Below are 14,436 nucleotides of genomic sequence, written 5' to 3'. Positions count from 1 at the left end.
AGAAAAGGGTTTGAAATGTTAAGCTTTATTTCCCCTTTTGGGCTCCGCCTTCTACCCCATTGGGACCACATCTTCCATTTATACAGCATTTAGTTGCCTTTGCCTACAGATGACCTATAACAAATTTGGTATTCACACAGAAGATGGGCCCCTATTGGGCCCCACCCATCTGCCCTTTAACTCACCTTTGTCGACGTTATACCATTAGTCTACGACTGTTATTGTGGGCGTAAACTCCGTTTATACAAAATTGAGGCCTCTTTGTCCAACGATGCTCTAGAACTAATATCGTTAAAAGCCCTGTATTGGTTGTGAAGGAGAGGATTTTGGAAGATTTACCCATTTTCATTCAATTTGGTATTACCCCTGCAGGTCGGGGATCGAGAAGAAAATACACCTGCTGTTATCCCATACATATATAAATGGAGGGTGTGGCCCCCTTGGGGCAGAGAGCGGGGCCATTACGATCAAATAAGGATAAATGTTTTAAACCCTTTCCTTTCTAAATGGAAGGGTTTCAAATTTCATGTAGGGCATCCTTGAGCAAAATGGTTGGTTGAGTTTGGTTATATTTTTTAACGTCCTATCATCATCCATGGTCATTTAAGGACGTACGTCCATGTGGGTTGTGTATCCGTGCTTAGGTTTGTGTGATTTGCCTCTTTGTGATAGCGCTGATCTGATGCCGACGTCGTAGTGCTCACTCAAATACCATGCCAAGGGCACCAAGTACAGCATTCAGCAAACTTTGTATCCTTTCATCCAAACATGTTACTGACCAAAAATCAACATGATGGGCCTTTTGGTCATTTAAAAGAAGTCATGAAAATGTTATTTTGACCTCTGTGACCTTGAATATCAGTCCAGGTCATTTATTTGAACAACATTGGTAGCCCTATATCCCAGCATGTCACTGACCAAAAATCAACATGCTAGGCCTTTTGTTATTCATAATAAGTTGTTTAAAGGGTTTAAACATATCTGATCCCTGTGACCTTGATTATATAACAGGGTCATTCATTTGCAAAACTTGGTAGCCCTTCGTTCTAGCATTTAACCAGCCAAATATCACAATGCTTGGCCTTTTGGTCATTCATCAGAAGTCGCTTATATGTTTTAAACATATCTGGCCCCTGTGACATTAAATATAAATCAAGGTCATTCATTTGAGCATACTTTGTAGCCCTTTATCCCAGCATTTCACTGGCCAAATATCAACTTGCTGGTTTCTTGTAATTCAATGGAAGTGGTTTATATGTTATAATTATATTTGACACATGTGACCTTGAATATAAGTTAAGGTCATTCATTTGACCAAACTAGGTAGCACTTCATGCCTGCAGGCTACTGGCCAAATATCGTCACCCTTGGCCTGTTGGCTATTCAGAAGAAGTTGACTATTTCCCCCTGTGACCTTCAATATAACTCGAGGCCGTTCATTTTAACAAACCTGGTAGCACGTCATCCAGCATGCTACTGGCCATATATCATATTTCATGCTGGGCTTTCTGGTTGTATAGAAGTTGTTAAAACTTTTAAACAAATTTGACCCCTATGATTGTAGATATGGGCGAAGGTCAAACTTAGTAGCCCTTCATCCCAGCATGCTACTGGCCAAATACCATCACCATAGGCCTCTTAGATATTGAGATTATGTTGTTTAGTGTAAAATGGTGACGCCGGACGGACGACGGACACCACACCACGGCATAAACACTGTTGGCCCTTCGGGCAAGGTGAAGTAAAAGTATAGCAATTGAGGTGTTAAGGCCCCTGGGCTTGGTTTGGTTTTGGTTTTAGTTTGTTTAACGTCCTATTTAACAGCTCAGGTCACTTAAGGACGTGCCTACATGTGTGTTATAGAATTAATTGTATTTACATAAGCCATGCTTTCAACTGTTATTTTATGGCGTTCCCCGTCAAATATTGCCATGTTTCCCGGGGGAACCTCAGAGCTTCAACTTATGGCAAAATATATTATAGTTGCAATAACAAACTTGTCAAAGGCTTTTCGTCATTTTGGAAAAAGTTGTAAAGATTCTTACTTTACATATCCGTTCTTGGTATTGATCGTAATTATAGAACTGATTGAAAACCAATTTAAAAGGACTCCGGTGATGTCATGTGCTATTTTTACAAATGTGCCATTGGCTGTTTTATTAAAGAACTTTACTGTAAATTTCCATCACGTCATCGAATAATTATATGCTGGTATTTATGATATAGCGTCAGTTTGTTCATAACAGTTGGGATTTATAGTCACTCATTCTGCTTAGATGGGGCTTGTCTATCCGTGTTAAACCAATATGAAATCACCGCTGATTATATAGGTAAGTGCTTGTATCAAATGAATGGTCTATGTTGTGTGTCCTGTAATAGTTATTAACAACCCCTACGATAACTTTTCGCCTGCCTGACTAACTATGTCACCGCTTAGTGTTGAGGGAGTAGATATTAAAGGCGTAAACTTAGAGGGAATACGACAAGAAAATGTTTATTAGTAAATAACCAGTCAATTTACACTAAGGTGTTTTTCAACGGTGCCGATCATGTTTAGATTTGTCTGGTTTGGTCTGGGTTTTTGATTCTGGTCGTTATGGACACAAAAGACGTCACAGCATGATTATGCATGTTTTCTGTGACATTTATTTGGAATAAATGCCCTGCGTAAGGACATGTCAACTCAACGTTTTTGTTGAAAAAAGGAAAGGAATGATTAAGTGAAAACAGTCAAATGTCAGCTTAACACACCACACCTGCCTATATTTGTGTTGTGTGTGAGTCATCGAGACGAAACTTAATATTGAACTAAACATTGTTTTCTTGTGGGTTTTAAATAGCTGTAAAAGGCCTATGCAGCTTAGAGAGTTATTAACATGTACTACTTTGCATACTTTTTTTTATCCAGAAACAGCTGCGTGCAGACACGTATATTTCAAGACAGAAAAATTTCGTTGTTCTAAACAAAAGGCTAAGAGGCCTAGATAGCTCACCTGGTTTGTTTTATTTTCAATTTAAAAACTGCTGATTACTTTTCTAATTTTCTTCTGTGCATCCCTAACAATTGTATATTTGTTATGGGATGTGGATACAATCACTCAAATCATAAGGAAGGTGAAGTATTTTATTGATTTACCTTTATTGGGTCACAACCCTCTGCTCCCCGAGGAGCCACACACACTGTTTATATAAACTTGAATCCCACTTCTGCCAATCATTCAATTCGTTTAGAAGGAGACGGGTTTAAACAGTATGCTCTATGTCACCTTTTGGGCTCAGCTCTCTGCCCTATGGGCCTCTATTTATACATTTCATACCCTCCATTATTAGTCCCCTTTGCCTACAGATGACCTAAAACAAGGTGGGTGAAAATCCCTTTATTCAAACATAAGGAGAAAGCTTTTAAAAGTTTTACTTTTATTTTCCCTATTTGGCCCAACACTTCTTCCCTAAAGAGGCCCACAACCAAATTGAGGCCCCTTTGTCCAAAGATGCTCTATAATTCAAGTGGTTAAAATCCCTAAATTGGTTGTTGTGAAGGACAGTATTTTTGAAAAACCCGTTGGCCAATGATGCTTTATACCAAATTTAGTCAAAATCCTCTGAGCTGTTAAGGACTAGTATCGTTTTATAGGGAAAGGTTTATGGACGACGGACGCTGCGCCACGGTATAAACATACCTGGCCCTTCTGGCCAGATGAGCTAAAATGTCAGCTACAACTGAAACCTAACTTTGGGCATTTTAGGTCACATGAGACAAAAATCTCATTTGACTTATTGCAATCGACCTTTGTCCGTCGTTGTGCGAGGTATAGCTCCGTCCGTAAGCAAATTAGTACTTCCTTCCGTAAAACCAATTGACCAGTTTCAATGACATTTTGTAAGACTAACTCCTTGCTAAACACCAAATATTCTCTTATAATACTGGTAGTGTAAGGGATTAGTCGGTGTTTAACAAGGAGAAGAACTTTAGTCCTTGTATTCCAAAAAGGAAAAGTGTTTTTTAAGTAAAAAGGCATTGTGGGATACGTATGAAACTTTTTCAAAATAAAAAGCATCATTTAACTAATATCCATGGCAAGTTGCATGCTTATCCCAAAATAGGCAGAGCAATTGATGAAACAACGAAATTGGTTAACTTCAGTTACTTTCCTTGAGGCTAATACAACGTAATATATTAAATTAATCATTGTACTGTTGATGTGGTGGCAAATACCATTTTTTGTTTGAAAGTTACCTTAAGAAAACAAATCAGGACCTGAAACTCACTTCAGTCACAAGTGCTGAGCACATATATGATTCATATGATATAGAATATTAACTATTGAATCAAACATCTTATACTTATAGCATACAAAGGACGTCCTGCACCTGTTAATTCACTTAAGATAGAGAAGTATTTGAAATTGCCAAGTTTGAGATGTGCCAAGAAGTCATAACTCAGTATAAAAAAGGAAAATTTGTAGTGAATATGCATTTTATGTAAGTGTACTAAATGAGAAAAGTTGTAAATTTCAACGAAAAATATAAATTAGACAGGCAATAACGATTACATAGGGATAAATGTTTAGAACCCTGTTATGTTTAATGGAGGGATTTTAACCAAATTTTAATGTAGGGCATCCTTGACCAAAGATATTGGTTTGGTTTGGTTTTATTTTGTTTAACGTCCTATCAACAGCTTAAGGCAATACCCCACTCTTTGCCTTAATGTTGAACGTTCGTCCAAGTGAGGAAGGCAATCATGATATATTATTTTGACGATCCCCGACCTGTAGGGGTGTAGACAAGAAGGTTTCAGTTTTGTATAGACATATGGTGGGGTCCACCAGGGGGCAAAAGGGAGGTGCCCAATTGGGGAAATAATATTAAATCTTGAAAATGTTTTCCTATGTAAAATGTTGGGTTTTTAACAAACTTTTTGAATTAGACAAATACTTAAGTAAAAGGGACTCAATATTATGCAACTGGAGTGTATGTTTCCCTGTGTTGTGTATGCGTGCACGTGTGTATGGGTGCCGGAGACGGGGTGTATTTCCCTAGGCACCCGATCACAAATGATCCTGATAGTGTCATGTCGACAAAACTGCATATTATGTTTGGATTCTTTCTTCATAATTTTGATGCATAATGTGTAGCCTTAAGCTGCCCTACCAAAATACTAACACCTAGTAAGGATGCAACTAACTTCCATATGATCCTATGTGTGCGTAGGCACAAAATGAACAACATCGTTGACAAAAACAAGCCAATATAGAAAAGGTCACTGTGGCATATTTATCAACCAAGTGTTTTGGGGAATGTTTAATTATGTCACCCAAACGAAGTGGGGGAACATATTGTGTTTATTCCTTTTCTTCTTCTTTTTCTTCTTCTCCTTCTTCTTTTTCTTCTTCCGCCGTGAACTTGTCTGACTATTTTCTCAAAAACTATTTCCCCAAAAACTGCAAGGCATATCTTTATGAAAATTCACATGATTAATAATGAACATATGTAGTTGTGCATTCGTGTCTTAATTTGCAGTTAGTTTCCATAGCAACCACATGGCACGAAGGCTTTTGATTGGTCGAAAATAAGATATTGTTTGATTTTGATAAGATTTGGTATATAGGGCTATTAGGGGACTGCAAATTCAACCGCATCGGTTTTGTTGCCATATCAGTCAAACAGCAACCACAAGGAGGCTTTTGATTGGTGGAAATTTAGATATGCGTTCCTTTTGTGATGCATCTTTTTCACTATGGGGACAGTTAAGGGGACTTCTGTAATGGTCCCCATTACAACTACTACTTGTTATATGCAGCTTTGGTCTTTCACCAAGCTTCAACATTATGTCAAACTAATGCTAGAATGTACTGTATATACAAAATATTTGTGTTGATTTATTATGTGATTGTATTGTTTGAGGAAGTCAATGTGTGTCATACAGATTATAACTCTTTGTAGTACGTGGATTCGAACAATAATTAATTATGGTTTTCCCTTCTTTCCAGCGGCATGTTTTCTCTGAAAATTCCGATCCAACATTGACAATGGCTACCAAGTACGTCTCCAGCAAAGAAACAACCAATTTTGCCCGGATTTCCAGGCTGATTGTTGATATTTGCTGTGATCTTTTGAGATCTGTACTTGATGCTAAGCTCTCCTTCACTCAACTTGATGTATTTGTACAAAGCCAACAATCTCACCTCTACCAATACCTGGACCCGAATCAGCGCCGTGTTCTGTTTCCTCGAGTTGGAAAGTTTACAGGTACCTCTAAGGATTTAGATTTTACCCTCCTCTACAAACTATTTCGACATCTCCTAAATATAGGTATCCCACCTCATAATAAAGGTTGGGGGAAGATACCAGACAGTTTTGACACGTCACTTTCGGCCAACATTGACCGGTTAAGAGTCCAAAGAAATGAGGTCGTTGGACACCTACCTAAAGCATCACTTTCTGATACAGACTTCAGTGAAAGGTGGATCATCATCCGCCAATGTGTCTTTGAAATAGAGAAAGATATTATGTCACCGGAAAAATTTGTAACGGATGTTGATGCTCTACTCACCATGTGTATGGACCCCGCAACAGAGAGGCAGTATATCGAGAAACTGGAGAAACAACGTGATTTGTTCTTGGAGGTCAAGGACCTTGTGGAGGATATTAAAGGTCAGTTATATTTATAGCAATCATCCCTTGCAGTAGTTTAATCATAACATCTGATCATGATACGCTAGACTTTATTCCTTTTTCGACGATGCGCTGTACTTGATAATTTATCTCTCTATGAAGTCAATCGGGCTTTAGATACGCAGGTTACATAGCAAGGAAAATGTGTGCCCAATCACAAGAATTTTGTCAAAGAAACGACATATTTGAGATGTATTTTGATTATTGGTTTGTGGCAAAGCTTTTCGGGTGAACGGTTAAAAACGGTATTGTAAATCGCCGGGAAAATCCACTTTATTGCGCAATAGGTAGCCCCACCGATAGGGATGCCTTGTTCGGTATAGGTAAAAACAGATTTGAGGACAACAAAGAACAAAGCGGTGTTTGGTTTAAACGCGAGATAGATTTGGTAGAGCTAAGATACGTTTATGTTTCACTGCGTCTTTTCACTAATCATCATGATAAATAATCTTCAGGAGCATAATCCGAATACCGATAATGTCCGGTGTACCAAAAATAAAAACTATGCATTTGAACGTTTTTGAGAAATGCTTATAACTTTGATAAATCAGTCCTGTGGTACCGTGTAAGGCCTGATTTACCGATGACTCGGGACGGTAGATGGTATGCAGGGAGGTTCCTTGGAATGCACTTGGCGAAAAGTCTTGGAGAGGGGATTATATAAAAAAAAATACATGCGGATTCCAAGGAGATACAGATGGTCTCCACAAAAAAAAAATTGTAACAGATTTCTGAACAGGGGCATATCGTTTTTCTCAGGAAGTACTACAGGTATCTTTCTCAAATTAACGTGTAGGTTCCCCTTGGTACTTTATTGTGCATGGTTAATTTTGAGACTGATGAGATCATCAAAATGGCTGACTGGCGGCCATCTTAATTTTTTTAAAGGTTTGTTATCTCTATTTCTCAGGAAGAACTCTATGGATCTTTCTCAATTTATTATGTAGATAACCCTCGTTTCTTAGTAGTGCGTGATTAATTTTAAATCTCATGAACAATATGGCAAGGACACCAACATATCCGGTCTCCAGCACACATGCACGTTACCACAACCCATATGGAGGCACGTCTTTAAATGACTTGCCTCGTTATGATAGCGCGGATATGATGGACCGTTTGGTTTGAGGATATCAAAGGTCAGTTATATTTATATCAATCATCCCATGCAGAATGTCAATAATAACATCTGATCATGATACGCTAGACTTTATTCCGCCGCCAGACCAAACGTCCTTTTCGACGATGCACTGTATTTAAAAATTTATCTCTGTATGAAGTCTATCGGGCTTTAGATATGCAGGTTACATGGCAAGGAAAATGTGTGCTAAATCACAAGAATTTTGTCGAAGAAACGACATATTTGAGATGTATTTGATTGTTGGTTTGTGGAAAAGCTTTTCGGCAGAGCGGTTAAAAAAGGTGATGTAAATCGTCGGGAAAATATCCACTTGATGGCGCACTAGGTAGCCCCACCGATAGGGATGCTTTGTTCAATTTGCCAGTGGATCGGTATAGGTTAAACAACAGATTTGAGGACAACAAAGAGCAAAGCGGTTTTGAGTTTAAAAGCGAGATGGATTTGGTAGAGCCATCTAAGATACTTTTATGTTTCACTGCGTCTTTTCACTAATCAACATGATAAGTAATCTCCATGAGTATAATCGGATTACCTAAATATCCGCCGTACCAAAAATGTAAACTATGCATTTGAAAGTTTTTGCGAAATGCTTTTGACTTTGATAAATCAGTCCTGTGGTACCTTGTTAGGCCTGAGTTACCGATCACTCGGGACGCAGGGAGGTTCCTTGGAATGCACTGGGCGAAATGTCTTGGAGAGGGGATTATATAAAAAAAAAATACATGGGGATTCCAAGGAGATACAGAAGGTCTCCACAAAAAAAAGTGTAACAGATTCCAGAACAGGGGCATATCGTTTTTCTCAGGAAGTACTACAGGTATCTTACTCAAATTGAACATGTAGGTTCCCCTCCGTCCTTTATTGTGCATGGTTAATTTTGAGACTGATGGGATCATCAAAATGGCTGACTGGTGGCCATCTTGAATTTTTGAAAGGTTTGTTATCTCTATTTCTCAGGAAGTACTCGATGGATCTTTCTCAATTTAATATGTAGATACTTCTCGTTTCTTAGTAGTGCATGATTACTTTTAAATCAAATGAACAATATGGCAAGGACACCAACATATCCGGTCTCCAGCACACATGCATGTTTACACAACACACATGGAGGCACGTCTTTAAATGACCTGCCTCGTTATGATAGCGCGGATATGATGCCGACTAGAGAGTGCTGGTTGCGTATATACGATTGTATTTTTGATTGTATTTGTTAAACTGTGCCTTATATGTGCTGTTGTGTTTTAGGCGATCTCACTGATGTTACAATCCAACAGAGAACCATGGCAACGGACATCAGTGATGTTACAATACAACAGAGAACCATGGCAATGGACATCAGTGATGTTACAATCCAACAGAGAACCATGGCAGCGGACATCAGTGATGTTACAATCCAACAGAAAACCTTGGCAACGGACATCAGTGATGTTAAAATCCAACAGAGAACCATGGCAACGGACATCAGTGATGTTACAATCCAACAGAGAACCATGGCAACGGGCATCAGTGATGTAACAATCCAACAGAGAACCATGGCAACGGATATCAGTGATGTTACAATCCAACAGAAAACCTTGAAAACAGACATGACTTCACTTAAGGGTATGATCTACAACCAAATGTTAAGTTTGAACTGTTACGCCCGATTCTAATAGGACGCATTGTTGTATGTGGAGCGTACATCCATCTGTCCATCCACTCTTCGGTTTCCATTAGTTTATATCTGTCCCCAGGTCGGGACATACCAAAGTCCTTAAAAATGGTAACTGATTTTCTGTTCTTTATGTACAGCTATTGAGGTAATGGCAACAACTGGTTCACCTGTTGTTAGTATATTTGGAAATAGTTGCAGTAATATATATCATAAGGAATTTTCCATTGTTGCTTTATTATCCATGGGGGCGATACAGGCCCTCTGGACCTCTTGTTATTACATTTTGGCCGATTTGACCTTGGAAAAAGTCAAGGTCATTTACTTATGGTTATTCAGAAGGGTTGTTTAAAGGTTTCGAACACTTTAACCCTTGATCTTGAAAGGAGGTCAAGGTAATTTATTGGAGGGAACTTTAAGTTTAAAGCACTTAATGGCCCCTGGTCCTGTTTTTACGAAGAAGTCGTACATATGGCTAGCATGCTCGGATAAAAGGTTTGAAAAGAATGCCCTGGTATTGTATTCAAGGCCAAATGTTTCAGATATGTTAAAAACTTTAAACGACTTCCTCTGAATAACAAACAAGAACTAGGATGGTGACATATGACCTGTAGCATGCACAGATAAAGAACTATCGAGTTCAAGATCACAGGGGTCAAATGTGTTTAAATATTTTAACGAGTTCTTTTGAATGACTTTGAGTCAAGACACTGATATTTTTGCCTATAGCTTTATTTTAGTCTACGTTTAAAGTTATAAGTGTGAGATTAATACTAGGTGCGTGAGGTAGGCTCATTGCTCCACTTGTTCAAAAACTGCATGTTCTACACCAACTAAACTTGGATGATAGATTATTGATCTGCAATGCATCTCAATACAATGTCTTTAAACTTTCATTTTGATATATTCAACGGTTTGGCTATTAAATCAACATACATTTTCTTATTTAAATTCCTATTTGACTTTGATATGTATTTTGAAGTTTCAAAATAGGTAACCGTCAGTATAGTTTGGTCATCACGAATGTCAAGTGTCCGTTTTTCACTTTGATTCCCACACGTTGTGCTGTTGATGGTCAAAGCGGTGACAGTCGTAACATATTCCATGAAATTCTTGTTATTTAAGTTTTAGAATTATTAACTTATAAACACCGACCTTTGTCACATTTATACTATAAAAAGTTGTGCAAATGAAAATAACATTATCTACCAAGTGTCATATCTTTTTCCCCAATAATGACGTGTTTGTCATTGTTAACCTCCAGATGACGTTAATACTGTGAAGGAAGCACTGACTAGCAACCGACCAGCGCATCGTAAAGGTAAGCTTCAAAACGTTTATATAACACTCAATTTAACCAAATTTGAAAAATAACTTTTACATTCCCCAATAACGAAGTCACATCATCTTGTCATCATGTCTGTGATTACATTTGTCTTAACAAGAACACCTAAACAGTTAAGACGATTTAAAAAGAATGCTCTATACACATGAGCAGTACATCATTGAGTTACACAACTGGATCGAAGCGTTTTTTTATGTAACTTAGAACAACTTATCGGCAACGAAGTTGTTAACCTGCAATTACATTTTATACACCCGTCAAAATGTTTGACGGGGACATTTTATGGTATATGGTTTTCGCAAGATGACTTGGTGAGCATGTACCATATACGAAGATTGAAGGGATGTGTATGTTTTTTAGCTAACTTGCAATATTGCGCGGCGTCCGTCGTCTGTCCGCCAACTTTTCCTTTAATACGGTACTTGTCCTGAACGGCTTAGGGTATTTTAACTAAATTTGGCTAGGAGTATCCTCAGCCAAAGGGGATATTTATGTAAATCATTTTAAATTCTTCTCCTGTACAAGAAGAGGGATTCGAACTAAGTTTAATCTAGAAAATTCTTCGCCAAGCGCCAGTATTAAAGGTGACACACGCCAGACAATCTTCGGTCAACAACTTTATCCAAAACGAATGGCTTTATAATACAAAACGAACGAGAGTTCCATCAATGGGAATCATTAGTCTACGCTACTGTCACTTACACCACAGCCATATAATACACGAGTATATGGTGGTGTGGCTTCTCTCTTTTTCTCAAAATGAAAATGTTCAAATGCTCAATTAAATGTTCATCATATTGGATAATAAACACGGAAAGTTAACCATCTGTTATTTTAAAACAGATCTCCCTAACTTATAAGTCATAAGTCATGAGCTTATAATTAGATTTAAAAAAAAAATATACATCTCTAAAATGGTTTGTGCAATATCTTTGCAATTTAAAATCTAACCAGCATTTTGACATAGGAATTAATATCAATGAACTACGTGTAAGTCATAAGTTGAAGAAATTGTCTTATGAACGTACAGTAATATTTATGAACATAATTTATCAGGTAACATAATCGTCCAAGTACTTGGGTCGTTGGGGAACACGTCGAGGTCGACTGGCAAGTTCGGGTTGAGTGGAAGGAGGTCATCGGATTCAACGTGACTAGTCTCCTCGATATGAGTGTTAACGACCGGTGGAATGTCGTTGTCCATGGTACTGTCCGGTTCCCTGATAAGAATTGGGATATCGGGCTGAATGTCACAATTAGGTGGTTCGGTATTTGCAGGAGTGGACAAAAGAGGCGGTATGTCTACAGGTGCAGGTGGATTGTCTATAGCACCTGTCATTTTCAGGAATATGTGTATTACGTACTGGTTCTGTTATCGTACACGGCACACGATAGCATTCGCTGAGTTTAACCTTGTACGACGATGAACGCAGTTGGTTAGCAGTATTTATTTTTACAAAACACCATTCCGACCCTTCTGGGATAGTAGCGACAAGATAACGATTACGCGCTTTTGTTTTGTCCCTATCGCTATACAGGTAGACCAAGTCGCCAACACAAATCTTGCCTTGGGATGGTGTGTTGTTATCGCGATGCTTTGACTTTTCACTCGACGGATAATTAGTTTGCCGGCGCTTGTTCTGTTCGATGATAATGTCTCTGTCGGAGATAGGTAGTTGATCATGTGTGAATTGACTTCGCTGTGTCCACAACTCGCGAGCGGAGAGACCGGATCCTCGGATACGAGCATTTAAGCGAGCAACTGCAGTTGCTAACCCAAGTTCAGTGACTGGTCCTCCCCCAGGTTCCTGACGTAGCAGCTCATCTTCTAGTTCACCGATTGCTCTTTCTGCGACGGGATTTTTGTTAATGTTCTTTGTTCGACCAATTTCGATAGCGATACGGAACTTGTAGAGAACCTTGTCGTCGCGTAAGGCCATGAATCCCGGGGCGGGATCAACTCTGATAATGGCGTGTGGACCATCGAGAGGATGTAATTCGAGAGCGAGTCGCAACAGTCCATCACGAAGAGTATCGCGTCTTTCATCGTTGACTATGTAGGCTGATGTATACGATGTCGTAGTCTCGCGAAGAAGTAATATCAATTGACGGTTACATTTGAGTACGTCTGCGGCAAATGAAACACCGACAGCGTCAGGAGGGCTGTTCTGACGACACAAGAACTAATTTCTGTGGTAACTTTTTTAGTGATGTACACACATGACAGGAGTCACAAACGCGGGCTATTACTGAGTTCATGTCAAGTCCGTAGAAATGTCTTTTAATGACAAGCTGCATTTGATTCCTTGTGGGATGATCCAGTGTGATATGAAGAGCTGTCACCAGACCATCCAGAACTGAGCGTGGAACAACTATGAGCTCTGTAGAAGGCTTGATGGATCATTGCGGCGGACAACTACGAGACCGTCCTTAGCGATGGAAGCAACTGTGAAGTAGCGCTTGACGTCCTTGATGTTGGTAAGCTTCTTCGACGGTCGCATGCCCTGTTTTAGGTGGGCATGAGCTCTGTGCAGATTAGGACAGTCGGATTGGATAGCTGTCAATGCGGATCGAGTGGTGAACAGTAATGGCGACATGTTGTTGATGACGTCCTAGACACAAACTGACCGCACAACGGAGTTCTCTGTTTCCGCAATACAATTGCAGTTTTGGCAGTGAAGTTCTTCGCAGATAGGCGCATTTCTGCTAGCGAAATCGGAGGGTACGTTGACAGAACCTGACAGGTGTCTTACACTGACCTGATACCTGCTAACGGTGGTGAGGAAGGAAGTAACGCGTGGACTAGCGGAAAACCCTCCACGTGCCAACTTATCAATGGCTTGAACACATGGTTGACTGTCAGTCAGTATGCAAGCTTGATGTTTCGACTGTATGATGAATGGACTGTAATGTTTTACCGCCACGGCAATACACAGAGCTTCGATTTCACATGGACGCCACCTGACTTGCTGTTTCCTCAGCTTCGCACTGAAGAAGCCAGCGAGACTGAGTCGGTTTTCGCGCATAACATACAATGTGGCACCGATACTGACGGAACCGTCGGTCACGATCCAAAGAACATCGGATGCGATCGGTAGCGTGATGGATTTGTTCGAAGCCAATGATCCTTGAGCATAGGAGAAGCGTTCTTCTAGCTGATCAGTCAACTTGATTTTGTCTTTAGATTGCACCCCCGCGACAGCCTTCTCGAGCGGAGCTAAAATCTTTGAACAGTGTGGTACGACACGACCTAACATTTTGTATGCACCGAGGAAAGAACGGAGACCGAATACTGTATCGGGTCGGTTACACGAAGCTCACACGGCAACCCTATGGGGACTGGCAGAAATCTGTCCCTGTGACAAAATCCATCCGAGTATGGTAGTGGATCGAGGACAAATGACAGTCTTTGAAGACGATAAGCGTAGGTCGCAACGTTGTAAACATTCCATTATTCGGGACCAGTTCTCCAGTAGTTGTTCTGGAGTGTTCTGGAGTGTTGCCGCCGCAGTACAAATCGTCTACTAATTTAGCCACGGTGCCATCTTGCAGACAATCACCGAGAACACGGCACATCATTTCTTCGAGAGCAGTCTTTGATCCTGGCATTCCCATAGCGCAGCG

General features: G+C 39.7%; 1 protein-coding gene across 1 annotated transcript in view; it reads left to right on the top strand.

Annotated features, from left to right (window-relative positions):
* The first annotated feature begins 2,194 nt into the window (after positions 1 to 2,194).
* The window catches only part of LOC110448793, a 68,356-nt gene continuing 56,114 nt past the window's right edge, over positions 2,195 to 14,436 (top strand). The window contains exons 1-4 of the mRNA XM_021495237.1: positions 2,195 to 2,330; positions 5,994 to 6,657; positions 9,062 to 9,418; positions 10,732 to 10,788. Of these exons, the coding sequence (XP_021350912.1) occupies positions 6,033 to 6,657; positions 9,062 to 9,418; positions 10,732 to 10,788 (1,039 nt within the window). The 5' untranslated portion in view covers positions 2,195 to 2,330; positions 5,994 to 6,032. The remainder of the gene's footprint in view (positions 2,331 to 5,993; positions 6,658 to 9,061; positions 9,419 to 10,731; positions 10,789 to 14,436) is intronic.

Source organism: Mizuhopecten yessoensis, unplaced genomic scaffold (assembly GCF_002113885.1).
Source record: "Mizuhopecten yessoensis strain PY_sf001 unplaced genomic scaffold, ASM211388v2 scaffold4301_2, whole genome shotgun sequence".
Lineage (NCBI taxonomy): Eukaryota > Metazoa > Mollusca > Bivalvia > Pectinida > Pectinidae > Mizuhopecten > Mizuhopecten yessoensis.
The sequence above is the reverse complement of the archived record's forward strand: the minus strand, read 5'-3'. Positions and strand labels throughout refer to the sequence as shown.